This window comes from Phaethon lepturus, unplaced genomic scaffold (genome assembly GCF_000687285.1).
Source record: "Phaethon lepturus isolate BGI_N335 unplaced genomic scaffold, ASM68728v1 scaffold7836, whole genome shotgun sequence".
In the NCBI taxonomy this organism is placed as follows: domain Eukaryota; kingdom Metazoa; phylum Chordata; class Aves; order Phaethontiformes; family Phaethontidae; genus Phaethon; species Phaethon lepturus.
In genome coordinates, this window is record NW_010545522.1 from 34784 (window position 1) to 58117 (window position 23334).

The following is a 23334-nucleotide window of genomic DNA, read 5'->3' on the forward strand; positions in this document are numbered from 1 at the left end:
GAGACGGGCGCGGGGGGGGAGGGAGGGCTGCAAATAAAAAAAACAGTTCAGACAGTTAATCAAAGAACTGCAAATTAATTTAAGTTACGCTTGACCTTTGCATTGTTACAGCCAGTGATATGAAAAAGGGAACAGTTCCATATTAGTCTCTGCTAAAAGCTTTTAGATATTCTTCAAGAAAACATATGCATTTTTTCTTGTATATCCTATCCACACCCTTTATTCTCAAAACTAAGTGAAGTTACTGGGCTTTCCTCAAGATGAAGTTGGAGGTAGGCTTAAAAATTTAGCTGTAACCTTACTCAAAGCAGCATGGCAGTTTAGGACAAGAGGAAATGGCCTCAAGTTGCACCAGGGGAGGTTTAGGCTAGATATTAGGAAAAATGTCTTTACTGAGAGAGTGGTCAGGCATTGGAACAGGCTGCCCAGGGAGGTGGTGGAGTCGCCATCTCTGGAAGTGTTCAAAAAACGTGTAGACGTGGCACTTTGGGACATGGTTTAGTGGGCATGGTGGTGTTGGGTTGACGGTTGGACTTAATGATCTTAGAGGTCTTTTCCAACCTTAATGATTCTATGATTCTCTTGCAAAATTCTTAAATTGTGTTTTTCTCATCTCCACAAGACAACAGTATCCAAAGAACATTTGTTCAAATTACAAGATTTAAAAAAAAAAAAAGACACTTTAAGGCAAAGAACAAGTACTAAAAAAATCCATTCAAGGGTAAATGTTTAGGGAAAAAAATCTGAAGAAGAAGGTTGTTATAAAGTAATGAAGTGCTACCTGAAAGATCCTGTGATACTGAATAAATATCTTAATATGGAATCTTGTTTTTGGCATTTTAAATGGTTTGAAGCAAATTTTAATTTCATTGAGATGAGAATGTACAGGAATTGCACAAAGTACAAGTAATAATAAAAATCTCAACTGTTCTGAAGACGACAACAGTTTTATTACTTGTAAGGCAAAATAAAATCTGAATCTAGCCTAGGATATGGTACAGATGGCAAATATTTTAGAGCAAAAACTAATCAAAATAAAATTTAAAAAACCAAAACATTTAAAAATCACATAAAAGAAAAGAACAAAATTAATAGTAAGGCAGAACAATAAATGAAAAACAACTCTTATCTTACAAATTCCTAAGATTTGTTTACAGAAAAAAAATCAGTTTAGTCTAGATTATTCTATCTGTAATTTCAATGGCCACACCAATAGGGAACTAAAGACAAGTGACAGTAGACAAAATGAAAAATCTAGTTGATGTCAAAATTATGCTGAAATACAGGAACAACAAATAAAACCTGTAACTCTATTCCTTTCCCCCAAAATCTAAGACATGATATAAAAAGACTAATAGAATAGACCATTCTCAAATTATCTATTTAGATGTTATTATATGCAAATTATTTCAGCTACCTCAAAACAAAGTTCAATAATAAAACTGAAGCAGTCTTTACCAAATATATCATAATGCCTCTTCACCATTATGACAAGAGGTCTTTTTCATTTTTTTGTTATTTGTGTTTTATAAGTACGTTCTCCAGTAAGTTGCTGTGAAATATCTTACGCTATAAAATTATTAAGCTAAAAAGAACAATAGTATCCCATACACACACAGATTATCTACAGCCTCTCAGGTAATAATACCATATGGCAAATTCTTGATTTAGACTCGAATTAGCAACCAATTGCACATAACTTTGCTCCATTGTCCTATTAACAAAAACTTGTGCTATGTGCCATTCTAATCATGTGAAGAGTAACTATGGTCAGTGCTGAGAAAAGTGACTCGAAATCTTTAAGCAATCTGTATCTCTAACTGCTTTTCATGTATGGGCTGCTTTGGTAATGTAAAACATACTCGCACACTACTCCAAGATCAAATTTGTTTTGAATAGTGTAGATGAAGTTGAGTACCCAAATCTCAGGCCTCCTACTATCAAAACCCCACACAGATTAAGTAACTACACATGAAAAACTTGTTAAAGTATTGGGCAGCAGTAACAAAATTGAGGAGAAAAAAAATGTGTGTACCAGTAAGAATCACTATTTTACATATTAAGATTTCTTACTCAAATACTCCATAATCTACATTACAATTCTGCCGACATCTACTTCAGAAAACTGACTGCACAGATGCTCACTTGACACTAACTGTGACAAGTCAAAACTGATGCTGCAACACAGCATTTAAACGGTTATTGTCTCCTACTGCGGTCTTCTACCACATTATTTTAATACCTGAACACAAACGTTCTCAAGTTATACATTTCATAAGTATAAATTTCAGTTTCATGGCTTCTGTAGCAATGGCTCAGCTTAACGATGCAAAACAACTGAATTGATAAAGAATTTGACACTTGTTTTCTGAGCATCCTGTACTACTATGAAATGTTCTCATGTGATAAACTTGCTGCACTGAAAGTGACTGAAGCAGTTTGGCCAGAATGATGGAGTATCTGACAAATTCAAATGCCAACTGAATTGAATTATTTGATGCAAGTTTGATGCTGTATCTTAAGAAAGCCCGCAAAACCAAGAAGCTATGGACCTCATCAAGACAGATACCTTTGCAGCCATAACTTATTACTGGTAATCAGTCTGGAAAATAATTTGATATGTCATCAGCCTCCCCTCTGACGTCACAGGTAATGTGATTTCATATTCTCTGCACCTTGTTTCATTATAGTAATTTTAATCTTCTGAAGAGGCACCTCACTCAATGACTTTAGATAAAGAACTCACTACTTACAGTAAAGATAATTATGACATCCTCAGCATTGTATTTTTTAATTTTATAAATCCTTCCAAATACTAGGAGCTATAAAGGAAAAAAAGGTGCAACGGTCTCTGATGCATCTATTTCCTGAGGCAACCAGAGAAATAATATATAAATCCCGAAACACGTAGCTGGTTTTGGGAACAGATGACAACTGCCAAGTACAGTTTCAAGCTGTAATTACAAATCCATGATTGTAGCACAGACTTGATCAAGCACTTGTAACTGAAGGAGAGAAGAGGATAACCATATTTTTAAAATTCACTGATCAAAAAAAGGTACATTACTACTTGTTAGCAGAAAACAAAGTAACCTTGTGGAAAGAATTGCTTGAAATTCTTATTTACAAGTGGTTATCTTGTTACATACTTCTAAAGTTTATGACACTGGTAAACAACAAATTTTCGGATCAGCAAACTTTAAATACCAACACTAAGAACTTTAGTAACCAATGCTAAGAACCTTAGAATCGTCCTTTGCTGTATTTGCACTTGATCAGAAAGCAGAGGTGGGCAGAATAACTTTCATGCAGTTTTACTCTCTTCTTCAAAATGAAGGCTCAATGCTAAGCTTTACACCAATACTACATTAGATGGTCCTGTGCGTATTTCCCAACCCGTCTTTCCCAATTCTGATAATGCAGAATTGAATGGAAACCAGTCTTTTAATCATGTCATTATCTCCAGAATTCCAGGTTTGAGTCACTCCTACACAGACTACCTGTAAGATAGTTCCTTCAAGATCATACAGTATCAAGAATCAAACCAGAGATGGAATACAAAATCGGCATCCAAAGACCTGAGCTTCTATTCTTTAAGTGTTAAATTATTAACAGAAATATTATAACAAAATAAAACAAAAAAGAATTATTTGATTTAATTCTTTAAATTTCCTTAAGAGTTAACCAGCAAAACAATCAGGGGAAAAAAATGGTCTGGGCTTCAATTCAGATTCTGCTGTCTCATTTCAGGAAAATAACAGACAAATGTACTAAAGAAATCCTTTAGGTACTAGGTAAATAGCCTGGTTCCCCATTAACAGAAAACTCAAAGAGTCTGCCATGGACTTCTTGCAGTACAATTTCAAATGTTCCAAATGTAACTTTAGGTAGCCAGGTAGCCCAAAGGCAAACGTGGCTAGCACTCTACTTCTAGAGAAGCCCTGAATGACAGCAGTATGAGACTTGCTACCAAACCTGTGCCTGACATTAAGGTACTTTGCAAGAGAGCTTCACAATGCCTACAGCTTTTTTGTACATCTGTCCTAGCACATGTATTTACCAAAAATTAAAAATCTGTGGTATTTTACAGTAAAATGCAACGCAGCATAGGAAATTCAGTTTTAAAAGTCCTCTGTGAACAAAAATGTTCACTTGTCATTAGATGTATTATCCTGCTATCTTGTATAAAAAGAAACAGTGTTTAGAAGGCAATAAAATGAGGTAAGTGACAGAAAAAATGATCTAACAGGTAACTTAAAACAACTAAAAAAGTTAATAGGCAGAATTAATCCCTGTAAATTATATAGCAGAAATAAACTACACAGCTGAATGTTAAGGTTCTTTTCATTCAAGTAATTCATTCCAATAAAATCAAACATTTGTAATCCTCTGTAAAACATAAGATTGTTGCAAACTGTGGCTGAATTAACTAACATTTTCCTTGTGATTAATCTCTACATTAGCAACCTTAAACTTCTAAAACTACTGTAAATCACAGGCTTTCAATTACTATGATGGATTGTTAATTTTGTTGCAGTGCATTTAAAGTAATTAAGAATTAATGTGCTTGTTCTGGAATCAACTTCAGCTCATGCAGAGCTTCAAAAGTAGCAGCTAATAGATAAGGAAGAAATTCTGAACTTGAAGGCTGGCATGCTCCTCTGCATGGAAATGTAAGAAACAAAAACACAAAGATGAACCTATACAAGGACCACTGCAATTACGGAAATACAGCCAGCAACAGTTTCAGATAGAAAATTCCAGAGGATTCAGAAGACCCTATCTAAAACATACTTTCTGACAAAACTGGAATTAAACTAGGTCACTTGGTACAGCTAAGGACTCAATGCTTTATACAGTACAAATCGATAGCCTAAATTTGATACATACATCTGTAGCACCAGAATTGCAGATGTTGCAAACATTTTAAAGATTCTCAGTTATAGTATGATTTGTTGACTCAAAGTTATGACAAATCTTACAGTCAATTTTACTCAAGAGTTTTTTTTCTTTAGTAAACATGACACTTTGTATGTTTTCTTCTTCCTCCCTTCTCACTCCTCACCTTTCCTTTTCAGGCCTGTCTCAATACACTGGCTGCACGTGCCGAACATTACACTCACTTGATACGTAAGACTTAGTACATTAGGAAAAATAAATACTTCCACAACTGCTTATTTCCTAGTAAACATCTGCATTAAAAATAAATACATACATGCTTAATAATTTGCTTTGCTCTCTTATGCTCTTTGAATACTTTATAACCAGCATTCAAAGCTATGTTTTCAAAAAAATCTATATTCTTTCAAATACATGACCTTAGTCTATTTTACTCCCTCTGTAATGCTGAAGTAATAATTTTCCCTCAGTTGCTGCAAATCAAACGAAATAGAAAATTCTAACTTCATGACAATAAAGCATAAAAAATTCAATACACAAAACTATAAAAGAATGTATTACTACATGCTTGCTCTAAATTGTGGGATGAAGAAGTCTAAAGCCTTTTCAGAGACTTCTTTAATCTGGTCAAATATGATTCTGTCCCATACATAAACAATATTGTAGTTTTACTCTGCTTTTCTCAATCTAGTACTGAGATATCAATTTTATCTAATGCACTATATTTCTAAGTATTACACAAGCACATCTTAAAGTTTAACTGAAGCTACAAAAGTTTTTTTTTAATACCGACAGTTAAGAGCTCAATTATTTTTTGAGAAAAGGCCAAGTCTTTAGAAGTGAAGTAATTTAGAAGTCTTCCCTTGGAAGATTTTAAACTAGATTAGCCCATGGATTCTTCTTTAAAAAAAACTGTTCTACATATTAAAATACCCAATTCATCTTAATTTTTTCTTTTACCAAAATGGAATAGATAGTAATAATATGCTAGAAGCACTTTGTGTGTACAATGGTACAATCATGTACTTACTCTAGAGTATGGTGCAAGACGGAAACCTTTACCTATTACATACAGAAGCATCTGAAATATACTTCCTCATCCATGTTTTTACTAAATATGGTTAAATTCTAAAGGGAGTTATTAGGGAGCTATTTTTAAAAGATTTGCATTAGTGAGTTATGGCCTCACAAAAAATAATCTAAACTATATATAGATATATAAACATCTAAACTATATACAACTTCAAAAGATCCACAAAATGAAACAAAAGAAAAGCATCTTTACATAAATGTTTTCTAAACCAAACAGTACAGGTCACCTCTAAAAGTAAAAATTAAAAGCTTAAAATTATTTTCTGAGTTTAGTAGAAAATGTATCTTTCACATTAAGCTTTAGAAACGCCTGTATTTCAAAATTATGTCTTCAATTTCAAGCAAATATTTTCAATATTTGATTACTCCTTAAGATTGAGCAGTATATTGTTATAGGTACCCTCTCGTTTCATAATACTTTAGTTTCAAGTGCACATTATAACTTCTTTCACTGAACTCTTATGTCTTTTTAAAAGTTCTCTGTCTCCATGCCTTACATCAAACCTCTCTTCATCAAATATAAAACATTAAGAACCCTCTATATTTCACTACTAGTCCAAAATTCAATTACAGTTCATTTGAGTAAAAAGATACTCAAAATCCACACTTTTCTCCAATTACAGATACAGCTTCCTTACTGTCATTTGTAATGTTACAATCAGGCTTTGCCTCATTTGAGTAAATGTTTTCAATTAACTTTTCACTGTTCGACTGATTTGTAACTCTTGACTGTGCCACTCACTAATCTTGTAAAAGGTAAAAATGGAGGAAGTATTTAGTTCAATAAAACTTACACAGATGTATATGAAAGAATTTATAAAAGAAATTCACTGTAAATTCAAAGAAATAAGAAGTGCATCACAAAAGGATCACAAGACAGATCCTTTTTTGTGGACAAAGCCACAAAACCTAAATTTTCAGTTCTAGTTCATGCTACTATACTGAAATGGTCTAGCTTTATAATCTCACATCACCGATTAAAAAAAGCACTGTCTTGGCATGTCTATGATATATACAGACAGCAACTATTCGCACATATAAATGTAGGGAACATGTCAATGTTTCAGACAACAGCTAATAATTGGAGATATTCTAACTTGAATCACTTTTTTTGGTATAAAACTATAGTCACTAAGGCAAACTTCAGCCAATAATGAACCATTATAATTTATCAGAATGAAAGGTACTTTTTTAAGAAGAATTTTAAATCCTTTGACAGGCAATTATTTCAAGGTTTTAAACCATATGAAGAACAGGTTACGGTAAGACACTGCGCATCTACCAAATAATCCCTCAGCCATCCAATACTACACATAAGCAGCTAAAATAGAGATTTTAAAAAATGAACCTCCATTAGTACAACAGAAATAACTAGTTAAACAATTCAGTATTTTTTTTATTCCAGATTTATTACTAAATACTCTGCTCCATTCTTTGAAATAAGAAGTAATTGCTTATCTTCCTCTAATCCTTACTCAGTTAGCAAACCCAAAGTGAGCATGCCACATAATTTTAGAAAAACCTACAATTTTTAAAAACAGACTGTTCAAGAGTCATGTAACCAGCCCTGTTTGAAATAACACACAGCAGGAAAAGCCAGAAGGTCCTTCAAGATTATCCCTTAAATCTGCAGTTTCAGCAGTTGCATATTGCCATTTAACTTAGCGATCAACTTTCACATTCAGAAAAATCTTTTCTATAACATCCCCACAAACCTCTCTTCTCTTAGCAGCAGATGGGTAGGAAAGGGTGAAAATAAAACCCAGTAATTACAAAACATTTGTTGAGTGAGGAGCAAACATGGTGACAATGATCACTAGTTTTCTGAGAAAGTTTTGGCTTTAATAATAGTGCCAAACAAAATGGATATTGGAAAAATACCTTTGTCTTTCCAGCTAAACAGCTCTTGCTTACAAGGAGCCCTACCAACTTGCATTTAAAATAACACTCTATTTCTGCTCCCACAGAGGAGTCCTATATGATGGTACAGGCAGCAGAAAGAAGCACTCCAGGCTGAAGAGCGCTTCTCTTAATTTGTGCCTGCAGAGGAAAAAGGATTCTGAAAACTTTCTATGACATAGCAACGCTCTGTGGATCACATCCCTACACACCTTTGGCTGCACAGCGGAAAGCTTATCTGGTAGCTACCATCTTATTACAGTCCCTGAATTTACTCTCATCAAAAGAAATACAGCTTTAAGTACCAAAAAATAATACTAAAACAAAAATCAAATTTACTAATACTTTACTGTCATTTAGTAATTATCAAAAATAAGCCTCCACAGCACTTTAGAAGCAGTGGTCACCCAATTTGAATAAAATTGCAGCTATTTATAGAAATTATTTGACAAAAAGCAAATTTTAAATTCATAATCTCTTTTAAAAACTAATACAGTAAAAAGGGCAGAAGATTTAAGAAAATATTTTTCAGAGAATTGTGAACAAAGGATTAGAATATATGAATCTCCTTTTCTCCTCCCATGCAGGATTGCTATTCTGTTTCCAAGCCTAATTATGAGGACACTTTATGAGAGAATTTGTTGGGTTTTGGCATGTAGTATACTTACTTTTGGCCCAGCTAAATTACTACTAAAAACTTTTCATGTAGTAAACAAGACATTACCACTAATTTTCTACTGTATTTTTTAGTTGCAACTTTAAAATACAGTTCTTCATGACATTTTCTCATCCCTTATGTCCTCAAATGTGGTATGTAACACTCCAAGAAAAAGCCTGAAGAAAACTACTTCACTGCCTTTGTCACAGTAAAGCACAGTATATGTCACTCCCAGGATTCCTTCCCATAACAAAATGGATCTTCCTGTATCTTTTATTTCTTGCCAACGATAGGGCTGAAAAAAGCCTTTATCTTGCTGTGGGCAGTTAAAAACTGTTGCCATCAGTTCTCATCAGTATAACTGTATCAGCGATTGCTGTAACATCCTGCCTGTACTTCACAGTCTGGTAGTGAGCAGGATCTAGGAGTAACTAGCAGTAGTAGCTCATCTATGTATGAGACACACACAGTTTCTGATGAGCTCATGCAGGCTCTCTGCCTCCGATCTGGAAATAAAAATACAATCTGGCACACAACCCATTAAATTGTATCAAATTCTACAGTAAATCATATGCTGTAATTGATACTAAAATCAGCTATTCTGCGTACAAGACATCTGCACCTGGGACATATCCTTATCCTAAAGCTATGTGTTGTTTGCATGTATCATTGATTCTGACCTCTCTCATAACTCTGATTCCTTGAAATAAATTAAAAGATGTATTTTGGAATAATCCTTCCAGTTAAAAACAGTTATATCTAAGCTAAAGAGGAAATCATGTCTAGAAAAATCTAGTTGAAGTGCAACAGGACCTAAATACAACACTACTTTTTAATCTGAATTTATTATCAGATCATTTTAATGAAAGCTCAGTAGATTGAATTAAAATCCACTTTCTGGTTGCTAAACTCCATTATTCTTCTTTCAGGTATTGTGAGCAGTTTCTACAGCTTTGCAAAGAGGCCACAATGCCAGCTACAAAGTCAAAATCAGCAGAAGTTGTGGTCAACAGTAGCTATTCAATGGCAGCTGTTCTATACTTTAATTAGATTTCTGCACCTACTAAAACACCAGTCAAGAGGGTTTTTTTTCACTTCTGTTTCAGATAAGAAACATGATTATCAAACCCTTTCATGATCTGCGTTAATGGAGGTAGCAACAATACATTTTTAAAAACATAAATTCCTCATAATTCACATTTCAGCCCATAAAATTGTTCATGATGCTAATTTAATCACTTTTAGGATGCTCCTGTAGCTTTGATATCATTAAGTTGCTGGTTTGTTTACCTTTCTGACCTGCTCTAAAACATTGACAATTCAACCTGACAAGAGAAAATTAATTCTCTTGTGTTAGAGAAACAGATTATCTTGGTTATTTACATCTTAATCCACAGTGTAAAAGTGTTTGTCAGGTCAATAAGTGAACCAAGTCCATATTTCTGATGTAATGTTTCCCCTAAACAAATTTTTTTTTGTTTGTTTGTTTTTTAAAAGCACATTTTTTTCCTTATAATCACAATGACAAAGTGATGAAGATAGAACTTCAATTCCTGATAACGTCAGAGCATCAAACCTACCTGACTAGATTTTCATTGTCTCCAGTCCCTTTGCACGTAGCACATTCAGTCCTTAAGTCCTCTGACTTGGGTTTCTTTTGTAGAACAGATTGTCGTTGTCGTCTTTCTCTGGGAATCCGTTCCTATCATAGCAGAAGGCAAAAGAAAGGAATGGGGGGGAAAGGAGGGAAGGAAAGCAAATATTTTCAATTACAGCACTGAAAGTAACACTTCAGTCCAAAGATTAATTTTTTGTGAAACTGTTAAAAAAAACCAAACAACAAACAAACCAAAAAAACAAACTAAAAAACAAAACACTGTTTTCCAACCTCAGGCTTTTCTTCTTCAGGCACAAAGCTTCGTTTTCGTCCTCTAGTTCTCTAGAAGAAAATATATTTAAAATCCAATATTAGGTAACAGAATGTTTTTGCTAATTATTTAATATTCATAACAACCACAAAAACATACTACAGGAAATAATTTCAAGCACTAACTACAGAACCACTGCAAGACAGCTACAATAACTGATGTTAGAACAGCAGCTTCAAATTCTGTTTATAAATCTACAAAACTAGCAAAAAAGTAAATATGAATACATTTGTTGACCTGAGCATGCAGAGTCCTTTTCTAAAAAAAAGACTGATGCCAGAATTATAAATCTCTTGCAGACTTTCCACAAACTTTCCAATACTAAAATGGATAATTTGAAAATCAATATGAACAGTATATTACAGTAAATTTCTTGAGCATTTAGAAGTGATTTATTTGTAAGTCAAGTGACTGGATTCAAAAAAATCAGAACTAAAAAACCTCATTGAAACAGAAACAGAAAATAATTCTTACGGCTGTTGAGGAAGAAGCAAGAATTAAAGCTTTCAAACGGAAGCTCAATAAAATGGGTATATGGCAGATGCTCACAAAGCTGTAGCATATACCAACATATGACTGGTACGCAACACATGGAATGGGTAATAAAAAAATTTGAAATTATTTCAGTATTGCAGTTGGCCAAAAAGTCTACATACCAACAGTGTGGAAGAAAAGACATGGACTGTAACAGCAAACACCAAAGGTTTACAAACAGCTCTAAGTAACTACATGCAACTCACATAAGTCCAGTTTCAGTCACTATGTTTTTATCTCTGAAATAGCAGCATCATAACCTGCATGTATTAAATAACTGCCACAAGCTGACAATATCACAGTCTCTCCTCCATGTTTAACAAAGAAAGAAAATTACAAGGGATGCAGAAGGAAATGAAAAACATTAGAGACTATTCCACTAATCCACAATGTCTGATACATTGACACTAATTAATTAAATAAATGGGAGGAAATCATCATCTTAGGAAGTCACTTGTCATATGATAAAAAAGAACACCGCCTACTTTATGATCTCTTAAAAATTTTTTTTGAAGCAGCTAGTGTTCATCTCAGAAAAAGTAAAAACAAGCTGGTCAAAAAAATCTTAAGCCAGTTGAGAATGACAAGCAGCCATAAATCCAATCCCGAAGATGCTAGCAGTATCATGTTTCCCCTGTTTGGGGACCTCTTTGAAGGAGATTAATATTAGTTTCAAATTAAGACTGTTTACTATTTTAAATTGTTTTACACATTTAAGTATAATTATACTGTAAATAAACCTGCCACTTCAATACATCTATCTTTTCTATCTATGCCCATTCTGATTAAAAAATCACTGTCTTTATATGCATCTTGTACTTGTTAACATCTCTGTTTCCAGATAAATTCTGAATATGAGTAAGTTTATCTCAGTTGTAGTATTTACCATCGGACATATATAACACTGTTCCTTTAAGCTTTTCTTTTATAAGAAATCTTACATTTTAAATTGTTTATGGCAAGTATATGCCATTCTAGTATTTTATGGTTATAATCTCTGATGCTTTGATTCTTAGAGTACTAATGACAGAAGTTATTAAAGCATTTTAAAATGCAAATGCAGTACTTTGAAGCAAACAGCAACAAAAAATTCTGGACAAAGTAATCCAGGTTTATCTGACTTTTCTGTGAACCTGTAAGGCAACTTCAGTAAAAACATATGAAAATTAAATTACAAATGCCTAATTACTGGAAGGCTATTACTGAAAAATCACTGAATATTCCATTTTCAGTTGTGAATTTGATATTATTTCCCATTGTGATTGCTGGCAATTGTATAATGATACCGAGCAGAAGTTAGCATTGCAAAAATGTTTAAATGTGGAAATCAGTTTGGAAAAACATTAATTCATTCAATGTGCACTCAAGTAAGAGATGTGTGCTATGTGCTCAGACATCTCCCTGTTAATAGGAAGATTCCAGCCACTGAGCTTCAGATCCACAGCACCAATGGAATCACCATGCAACTACATTCTGGTTACTACAGAGGCAACTTAAGATTTGTGTTGGCAAATACATTATATGCCTATAGCTAAGGGCTGATCCTACGGGACCTTAACTACCCCAGAAAATCAGACAAACTTATGCCAAGGTCATAATCATGACACACAAGGCAGATACTATTCTTCATTTCATATCCTTTCACAATTAGGGCTCTTAAGTCATGAAAATAAATCAATAAATAGACGCTAAAAACAGCCAAATTAGTAAAATTTGACCTCCTAATACTGTACCATAATATTCTCATTCCTCCCCTTCTCTAGTGATTCCTTAACCTCTCCTTCTCTACAACATTCAAACCATGTCTCCCACCATATGCCCAAGTTCTCCCTGTGTTCCCCAACTAAAGTGACGACACACTAGGACAGGTTCCAAACTACACATGTTCTACACTGGACAGCGAGAGACCAAATGCAAAGGATAACTGAAACCTCTTCCTTCCTCAGCACTCATCCTTCCCACCCAGCTGCTCTAAAAAAATAGGCAAGAACATAATTACCTTAGGCGTACCTCTCTATCAAATCTTGCCATAATGGGTCAACAGGTTACTAGAGGCAATGCTGCTAGAATGGCAGCCAACTGCATAATTTATTTTTGTTAGAAAACCAGGTTAAAAGCTATTATTTTCTGAAATAAAGAAACAGTCAAAAAAAATCTAGCTGCTGTGTCATAAAGAACATACCTTACACTAAACAGAAATGAAAGAGAAAATTAGTATTTTCTTTCGTTAGCAATACATCCCAAAATAATCTGAGCAGACCAGGAAAGATCAATGAATTAAAATTAAGATGCAAGCATAAAATGAAAGTACTTTTAAATAAGGAAAGAACAAAAAAGATGAAAAATTAAAAATAAAAATAGATTACATTTTTAGCATAACATTTTGAGGGGAAAAAACCCATCTCTCTAAGTCAGCAAACTGACTTCTAATTAAACTCTTCAAAATCGGGTTAGATGGTGTTCCTTGGGTAGACAGATTGAGTTCATCTGGTTCACTAAAGTCATCCAGGTGAAAGCAAGCCATCTTTTCCAAGAACATCTTGCTAAGGGTTAGCCTTCACAGCAATCTTAATGCCCTCCCTCAGAATAGAGCAATGCTCTGCATAAATGAAACCTAAAAACTCAAAATATTCCTTTTGGCCTTTACCTCAAAGCTTGTCATCTATGGAAGTTGGAGAACCATCCCACAGTATTAAAGCATACCCCATGCCTCTGAGTTATTTCATTAACTTCTGACTTTGCGTTCAAAATGTGGGGGGAAAAAAAACCCAACAAAACCTGCCTCTTGCCTCTCCAGTGAGGCAATTCACACAGAACGTTACAGGGCTACTTGCAGAGAAACAGTGCTGGACACAACATGCAAATTACTATCAAAGCTGAAAAGAAAAAGAAGTAGAAAAAAAACAGCATTTGCTTGCCCCTCTCTACTTCAATTTGTAATGATTTAAGCTGACAGTTACTAAAATAGTCCATAAAATACATAGTATTTTATAATACAGAACATAAGTAATAAAACACAATTAAAAAAGAATCTCAGGGAATGCCTCTAAAAAACAGGAAGACATTAGGAGAAGTAGGGCAAGAGAACGATAAATAAAAAAAACGGGTTTCTTTCAGGCATCATGTTTTGTGACACAGAAGTCTGCATCCGCTGTGTGCAGCATTCTACTGTTGTGGTGTGGAAACTTGCACATCAGGTTAGGGAATTAAAAAGAATTAGGACATAAATGGCTGAAAAATAGAATACTAACATAAGAAATGAATAATGCATGATGAAGTAACACATGGTACAACCTGATGTGGATCAAACGCATGAGTGATTTGGAACTAGGGTGACATTTTTAGAAAATATATGGAGAAGAAATCAGTAGAGGTGTGGGGATAACATGATTCCAGCTCATGGAAGGAAATACTATACTCCAGACACTTGGAAAACCAGATAGTTAAAAAAACTGTCCAAAATAGAATGACGAACGTTGAGGGAAAAATGTGATCAACAATGGGATCAAATTGTCAACCCAAAAGCGGGAGAAGAAAGACTGAAGTGGGAGTCTCCATTTTGGACCTGGAAAAGCTAGAAGTGAACACTTAAATTTCACATTCAAGTTGTTCATAAGAAACTCAGTAATAACTGGCCAACAATACAAAACATATGTAAAATAAAAAAAAATAAATCAGATAATGCACTGACTGTAAGACTTCAAATACTCTCAGGAAAATAAATTCCATACATGAGACAAATGAAAAGACATCTGTAAGGGACCAGTAAAGCCTAGGATGAGTCCAACACTCTCTGTAAGGAAACAGACTGTTTCCAAAACACCAAAGGAAACAAAGCAACAAGGCAAAGCTGCAAAGGAAACAGACTGGCTGCTGTCACTCACAGATGCAACAAGTCGATATGTTAGTTTCTAAGCATGAAAGCAGAATGGTGAACAAGACAGAATGGGTGCCCACATGACCCAAAACCACCACCACAGCTGTAAGCAAACCACAGCATTATGCCTCTCTCCTTTCTCTCTAAGACACATCCTTTAAATCAGTTCATCCAAAGACAGCAACAGAAGGCAAAACGTTCACTTGCAGCAGTTTTGCTTTGCCAACTCAAAGAAAAGGAAACCCAAAAACTCGTCAACTGACCAAAAGGGGGTAGGTAATTCCCAAGAGTCACAAGTGCTCTACTTAAATATTGAGCATTTCCTGAAGTGCTCCTGGAGGACAAAAATTTATACTGTCACCTATTTAATTTCTTCTTCTACACAAGAAGATATACAGGAGTTATCAGTATTACAAATACATGGACAAGAACATGAAATACTGAACACGTGTGTGGCTAGCAGCAATGCTTCAAGTCTACTTCACATATGTGAACTAGCATAGTTCTGGATTTCATCTGCTCCGCCACTTTTTTTTTTTTTTTCATTAAACCAAGGGTGATTTCTGCATGGCAATTCCAAAAAGCTATTTGAGAATGTGAGTTTAAGCCCAAGAGGGGTCAGAGCACAACGATACTTAACAGAACGTAACAGATTCCCAGTCATTTTCAGAAGTCATACTTACTCTGACACGTACTTCAGACATTACAGTAGATAGCACTGCTTCCAGTTTCTCCTTTGCTCAATATGTTACTTGTTTAGAATTTTTTTTAATCATTTGCACAGGCACACAAAGGCAGCAGAGGCCCAGCACATCTGCTTATGCCATTGTATCTCTGTAAATTCAGGGGTTTCACTACATTAGTGTGTACTGTTTCTGCTAATAGACAGGAAAGATGATGCTTATTAAATTGGTGCTTTTATACCTCTTGGATGTCACAGAAACAATCCACACACATAGAGTTCTTCTTTTCAGCAGTGAGTTTCTGATACCACTAATAGTGCTGGCACCATGAAGTAAGTATTACTTTTCTTCATAAAGGTGACCATGGGAAATTCAGTCAGACTCCAAGTGCTCCAGGAGTTTGAGGGCACATGCTATCATCAGGAAGGTGTGCATTTCCATTTGAGAATTGCATATAAATAATTCAAAACTAGTCACAGATTTCACATTAAAAAATTCATTAAATGACTAAAGACACACCTGACAAATCTATTGGTACTATGATAATTTCTTGTGTAAAAAATTTATAAAGTTGTTTTGTGTTGTAATTATTAGATGGCCAAATGTGAAGAACTTAAGATGCTTTGATTCTTGTAGACCTGTAAATCTCAGATTTCTTCTCTGAAATAGCACATATTTGATTTTTGTTTCCCTGACCTGCAGCTACAGTGACTGCTCTAGAAAGACATGCAGCTACATGAAATACACAGCAAAGAGGACCAGCATGAGATTACAACTGGCTTAATTCTGTTTCCCATATAAATGCTTCAGTCATTTTCATTTTTCTCTTATGTCACCTTATAGTTGACACACCAGTATCAATGATAAACTTTCACAGTTTCACATTGTACCAAACTACGGTTCATTGATACATATCACACACATCAAAAACTTTCTAACCCTAACTCTCTCACTCATACAGCCTTTAGCATGCACTTGTTAATGAGAATCTAAAGACAAAAAAATAAAATCAATAAATATCAGAATGCTATGGAATCATTCCAAAGAGGTCATGGCAAGGAGTCATTTCATTATTGCAGAACAGAAGATGACTCTGGTATGAAACATCAGCAGATCTCACAAAACAGAATTGGGAAAACTTCCGCTACTACCAGAAAAGTAACCTAATGAAATCACTCTGCTAACTATCAAGAGCATGTATAAAGCAAAACCCTAGGGGAAAAAAAAAGCACGGGTTGAAATTGCACAGATAATGTGATCTCTCTCCTGTTAAACACAAACCATGGCCATTTTGCTAAGATAGCAATTTTTAATCCATGATGCCACACAATCCTTATTAAGAGTTCCACGTTACAAACATCCTTTGCCAATGAAAAAGTTACAATCAAGCCAGTTGCAGAAAAACTCCTTTGACTCCCTTTGCTTTGATAAAAGGCAGAAAAGATATTCTATTGAGGGCATCACACAGGCATAAAATTATTTTAAATAAAGGTAAGAACAGCTGTATAGACACCAGATGGCACACTCCCTCAAAACAGATCAAAGTGAATACCTTAAATGGTACATATCAACTACTATTCAAAATATATCTCTGAAATAATTACTTAACTTTCCGGAAAGCTGGCAGTAATAAAAAGGCAACTGCCAGACAAAAAGAAACAGCAGTAAATGAAAATATGATTATAAAGAAAAACAAGTCGACCATGAAGCTTAATTACAGAGAATTACAATTCCCCCCTCTTTTTTTTTAGTTTCTAGTCTTTTGAGAACTTTATTTTCTAGAATAGCAAAAATTTTGCAACATTCCTACTGTCAAGCTATGCTATCACTGAATCTGGCAATTAACTTGAAACTACTGTTTCTAAGACTTGTACACATAACAGAATTTGAGAACCAGCAGGATTCCTTTATATCCCTTTTAACACTAATATTCTCCAAAGCACACACATTTGGAGGACTGAAACAGAAGCAGGAGGGCAAAAGGGCAGAAAAAGTCAGTTTGCAGATGTTGCTAAAACAATTCTTACATGGAAAACTGAACTTAAATTTATTTGTTTGAAGAAGCGATAGATATGCTACCTTTACCTACAGAGATGTTGATATTTACACCACTGGAATATGTCCATCTCTTCATGCCTTTGCTACACCAAAAAAAAGTGATCTTTCATCCATGGGGATTCCTCCCCCGCCCCCCCCGCTTTCTTGAAAAACAAACAAACCAACCAACCCACAAACAAACCAACCAACCCAAACGCAAAACTCTGATAGACTTCATTAGCTCGAAGCATTGTGGAAGAGCCGCACCACTTTCCTCCTTTCTAAATTTGATCTCAAGCCAAGAAAGTCCTGTACTATCATGTATCCATGTATTTGGCAGGCTGATTGATCTAGCTTGTATACGTTTGTATTGGCATGTCATAGACTCAACTGAGCTTTTACATTCAGCGCTGAAAAACAAGTTTCAGAAAGCTGAGTAACTCCTGATTACTTTGTTCTAGAGCATTAATGTTTCAGTTGACAGCAATGTCTTTTAAGCTGAGTCTGGCACAAACACTCCTATTAGATAGTTGCTTTACAAGGTCTTCCAGGGACTTATTTAGAAGTCATATTTAAATGGCTGACCAATCATTGACAATGTTAATTAAAATGAGGACTGGTAAGTATAGATAAGTGTTTTAAAATGATTTGCTCTTTTTATGAAGCAGTGATACTTACACTCAAATTGGAATTGATGTTCTGTTTTCCTCCTGTAGCTGTCTTTTATTCAAAACTTCTATCTATGACATCACATAATTAAGTTACACAATAGATGTTTGTAAAGCAGTTCGGTGGAAATGCTTCAGTTAAGTACAAGATAACAGTCCTGTTTATCTGTTCATATACTAGGTAAGAAAAAAAAATAATCACTCCTCTGCTATCTTTTCCTATTTGTAACAAAAGCAAGAAATAATAATTTATTCTAAATAACAGTATCTATTTGTAAAACAAAAGCAGTATACACAACAACTCCCTGTGCTAAAATCAGTTTGTAGGTGCTTTGTCAGTAATTTCTTTTCTTATTTTTTAAAACTAATCTACTTAGACCATAGCCCCTCAGGCACAGATTTGTTTTCTTCCATGTTCCAAAGAATGAACAGTACAGTGCTGGCTCATAATTCTTTCCCCAAAACACAGACTTTTTACTGCTAAACAGAAAAATCACTGTCTGTTCATTTGTATTTTACACAACGTAATTATAGAAATAAAGCTATCACATTTTCACGTTTTAGATAACGAAAATAAGTTTGGTATCAGACCATCAGAAGGTTTTATTTAAATCCCTCAACAAAACATTCAGTTCCCAAAATGCCTTTACAAAAAGCCTTTTTCGCCTTTATAGCACTGTGTAGATACTTCCTGTTCAATAAAAAGGAACCAAAAAATTGAGTTTCCACACAAAAATCCCATACCACCCTCAGAGTATCAAGGTCTGACAGAATTTGTTGCATTATGGAATATTCACCAACACAAACACTACTTAAGTTCAAAGGATATACCAGAAATACAGGAAAAAGCATCCCCTACCACCTCTTACAGCACACAGCTAGCCTAACCTGCACAATATTGCTTTAGAAGATGTGCATGTAGGTGACATTTCCTAAAGAAACTCCTTTACATTTCCAGATGACAGCACACACAGCAGGTAAAGCATACTTCATGAAATTTTAAAGAAATTCACTGAAATACACTTAAGAGATTTTTTTCCAAAGGACAGAGGAACACTTAAGTTGCAAAAAATATGATACCACACTGACAAAATTATTTATCAATGACATCTTAGATAAACAATAACCTGTGTGTTCTTTTTCAGTCGAGGATAAAAAGGAAGTTAGCAAATTTGTTAAAAGCTGGTTTTTGTAAAGAAGAATCATCTCATAAAAGCTCTGAAAAAATTAACATAGATAGCTGAGTAGATGAAAAGCATTCTCTCAACTTACTGCTGTAAAGCACTACCCATAGCTCTTTAAAGATTTTTTCCAAATAAACAAACTATTATACACTTTTCATCTTTACAATAAAAATGCCCAATATGAAAAATCATATACTTCTGCAATGCAAATGTTAAAATACATCTTCAGGATTTTAACAAATATAAAAAAATGGTTATAGGCATCTACTGGACTACACAGATTAGCTATTGATTTCTATTAATCATTAGCTATTAATTTCTCTAAAATTAACTAGCAGCAGAAATAATGATTTGTGAAGCTTATACAAGTATGAAATTGGAATTATATCGTTTACAGATTTTAAATGAAGCTAGTTTAAAGGGTTATACACTGAAATTCAGAAATTCGTTTAAAAGATCACTAAATATGGCTCGAAATGTATAACCATAAAAAATAAATTAAATTCTGTCCCCAAATACAGCCCTCATACAACAGATTAAAATATAAAGGCCTCATGTCTATTTACATTCATGTATAATTTCTATAGACCCTGACTCAGAGTACAATTCTGGTATGTTTAAATTTACCCTTGTGCATTTAGGTGTATACTCTTACATGGTCATTCTTAGGAAATTTAAAATCAGAAAGGTCGTCTTTGTAAACTTTAGTCACATTTTGATGTACAATATGGTAGGCGCTCTCTCCAAATGGCTGGACCTTCTCCCTGTCTCAGATGCTGCTCTTGATATAAATGTCCTCCAAAGCATTTGAAAGCTGAGATGGAAATACCAGAGTATTCACAGGGTCGTTTTAAAAAGCTTCTACAGCACTAGGATGCAAAACACTGCCCTGACACACAATTAATGCAGAGAACTGTACAAGGGAGCAGCATTGCCCCAACTCTGAATAACCTGCTTCAGTCTTACTTCTCTCACACTTCCAAGTTATAGACAGAAACTGAGCCTCCGGTATCACACAGCAGCTGTGAACACTAGTGTACTCAAATTGCCACAGCTCTCTGGCCTTCGCTGTTCTGATGTAAGATTAGATTGAATTAAGACTTGAACAATGTAGTCCCTAGGAGAAAACCTGAGTTTTCTCAATGAGTTGGAAAATGAATATTGCTCACAGCTCTTCCCAGCCAGTAATTAGTGATGAGCCAAGCTTTTTGCACAAGCAGACTGCAGATAGGAAGGCACCTCATTCAAAATAACGCACAGCATCCCACTCTAAATCTCTGCTAAGAGTATCCCGACACAGATGTAAGGCTAAGTACTTAAGAGACTTAAGATGAGGAAAACCTGAAAAGAACTGTGAAGTTCATAGAGGAAAAGAAAGAGAAAAAATAGTATAGGTTGCAGAAGGTAAAATTAAATGTCCTTATTATTTTTTGCAATACTGCAAAACAAAAGCGAATTGTAAGGTTCCATGTAAAGTGGAAAAAAGCCCACCACTATTTTCTTTAAAAAACAATGTATCCCTGGAAAAGGAAATCCACACCACCAGTGCGTTCAGATGCTTCAAAGGGTTAAAAATAAATCAATAAATACATTTATTTCCAGGACTTAAGTACACACATCCATAGTCAAACTGGAGGAGAAACAATAGTAAAATTATGAATACTTCTAAAGGGGTCTCTTACTCTTCAGAGTACCCCAAGCAGACAGAAATTAGGAAAAAAAAAAAACCAACTATGAATAAGGAAGAAAGCAATTTTTCATGAAAGGGGGTATCCTTTATCCTAACCTCTGAAATCGGCGTTACCAAATAGGAGCAACAGGACACGCTGATCACAAAGTATCATTCTGGAAATACAATAACATGATTTTTTTTTTTTCATATAAATAGCATATAGGCTTAGTTAATCATATGCATTTGTATAAAATGTCTTAGAGATACCAGTAACACATAATGCAACTTTATCAAAATAATATTAGGGCTTACCCACAATTTTTGTTGACAAAGTAATGAAGAGTTAACAATAATAAACCACCCCAACGAAATCCAAACATGTAAGATGTATTCTGTTCTTTTCAGTATGTGGCAAAAAAACCCCTTCTTTCAATTGTATCAATTCAAGCTAAATTTATGCTTAACAGATAGAAATTCCCTTAAGAGCAACAAATACACAATTCAACAGTCTTATAATTGCACTTTCGATTATAAGTGTAAGCAAGGCTAAGCAGGCTTGCCAGTTCCTTCCAAAATAAAACTAGATCAAACAGAACACACCCAGAGGTAGAAAGTACACTAAAGAGAGGACTGTGAAGTAAGTATATTTTCAGATTGTTGATTTTTCTTCTTTATTTTAAACTATTTTAAAGCATTTGAGCAGTGAGTACACAAAGGACTGAATAAGTGTATCTGGTCATCATTGTTGAAATGCACCCCACAGACGTTCTCTGTGTAGTCAGACTCAAGTAAACTGCATTTGAGAAGTTGTTCAAATATTTTTTTCCCTCAAATATACAGACAGCCCCAGACCTAATGAATTAAAAAGTATTCTCTTTGAAAAACAAAACAAACAAGCAAAAAAACCTAACACCGACTTTCCTGGGTTCATAGCAAATGTGAATGGAAGACCCATACTGCCAGGAAGTATATAGTAAGTCTTCAGAGGTTTGTTATCTTCATTTTTTTATACAGCCTAAGTATACGAAGATAATGAAATTCAGAGTTGAAACGAAGGAATTCAGTCTAGTTCAGAGAAAGAAATCCAGCAGGTGTCAAGGGTGTGAACCTTCTCTTCCATTGTTAAGTAGAAGACAGTAGGAAATAAATAAAATAATAAAAAAAAAAGACCCAAACCTGTCAGCTACGGGAAAGCTAAAAGAGTGGAGACAACTTTGACAGAGGAGCCCTGCCCACAGGACAGCGAAGATGTTACCTTGCAAGTCTGTATGTTGTAGAAAGGCAGAGTACTGGAGAGAACTGAAAGAGAGACTAAAAATTCAAGCCGAGGAACAAAGTCTTCCACAGTACAATGCTGTACCATGCCAACATACCAGTCTACTCAAAGTAAATTTAATCTCTATATTACATACCATAATGCGTGTAGACATACTCTTTAGCACGTGAGGTGCCAAATCACCAGTGCAGCACAGGGTAGCACCTCACAGTGTCACAGCATGAGAGCAACACTTCAGAGCAATCAGATTAAATCTCCATTTAGCACAGAAGGACCTGGGCAGTTATTACATGGGCAATTTTGGTTATTACATGACCAATCTTTTCTTCCTATGGATTTCTGTAAAATGCCTTATATCACTCTTTTGTCTATTACTACTATACTAATAATATAGTCTTTCCTACAATACTCTTATTTCTCTTTAATCCCATAATCAGATTCCCTACCCCCTAACACCACCATATTAGGTGTAAAAAGAGGGAAGATAGAGAAAGAAGAAAAAGGGGAGATGAAGAAAGAAAAAAAGAAAAAGAGGAGAGGAGATGCAAGGGTTCAGTAAGCAGGAACACCAGATAAGTCCTTCTGTGTTAACAACAGCATGACAACAGTCAGTTCAACTTACCCAGACAGCTGTAAGAATATACGTGTTCTTACACATAGGAAAGAAGGAAACTTTCCCTCAATGAGAAAAAGAAAGAAAAAGTTTCTCCCCTACGGACAGTCTCAATTATTCACAAAATTTAATTTTGGACTACTCACACTCCTAACAGCTTGAGCTACATTATCAATTTTGGCTTGAATCGTTCTTAAAGTTCTTCTGAGTCACAGACCAGATTTGATTAGGTAAATCAAAGCTGTGGCCCAAGCACTCCAAATATTTTGAAATGTAATTTTAAAGCAAACATTTAAGGTTAGGTCAGGAAAATA

At 34.7% G+C, this 23334-nt stretch overlaps 1 protein-coding gene across 1 annotated transcript in view; it reads right to left on the reverse strand.

Moving 5' to 3' along the window:
• PHF14 (PHD finger protein 14) overlaps window positions 1-23334 on the reverse strand; it is a gene marked incomplete at both ends in the record, with an annotated part of 110866 nt that overhangs the window by 30636 nt on the left and 56896 nt on the right. Inside the window, 2 exons of the mRNA XM_010288976.1 lie at window positions 10129-10250; window positions 10437-10487. Of these exons, the coding sequence (XP_010287278.1) occupies window positions 10129-10250; window positions 10437-10487 (173 nt within the window). The remainder of the gene's footprint in view (window positions 1-10128; window positions 10251-10436; window positions 10488-23334) is intronic.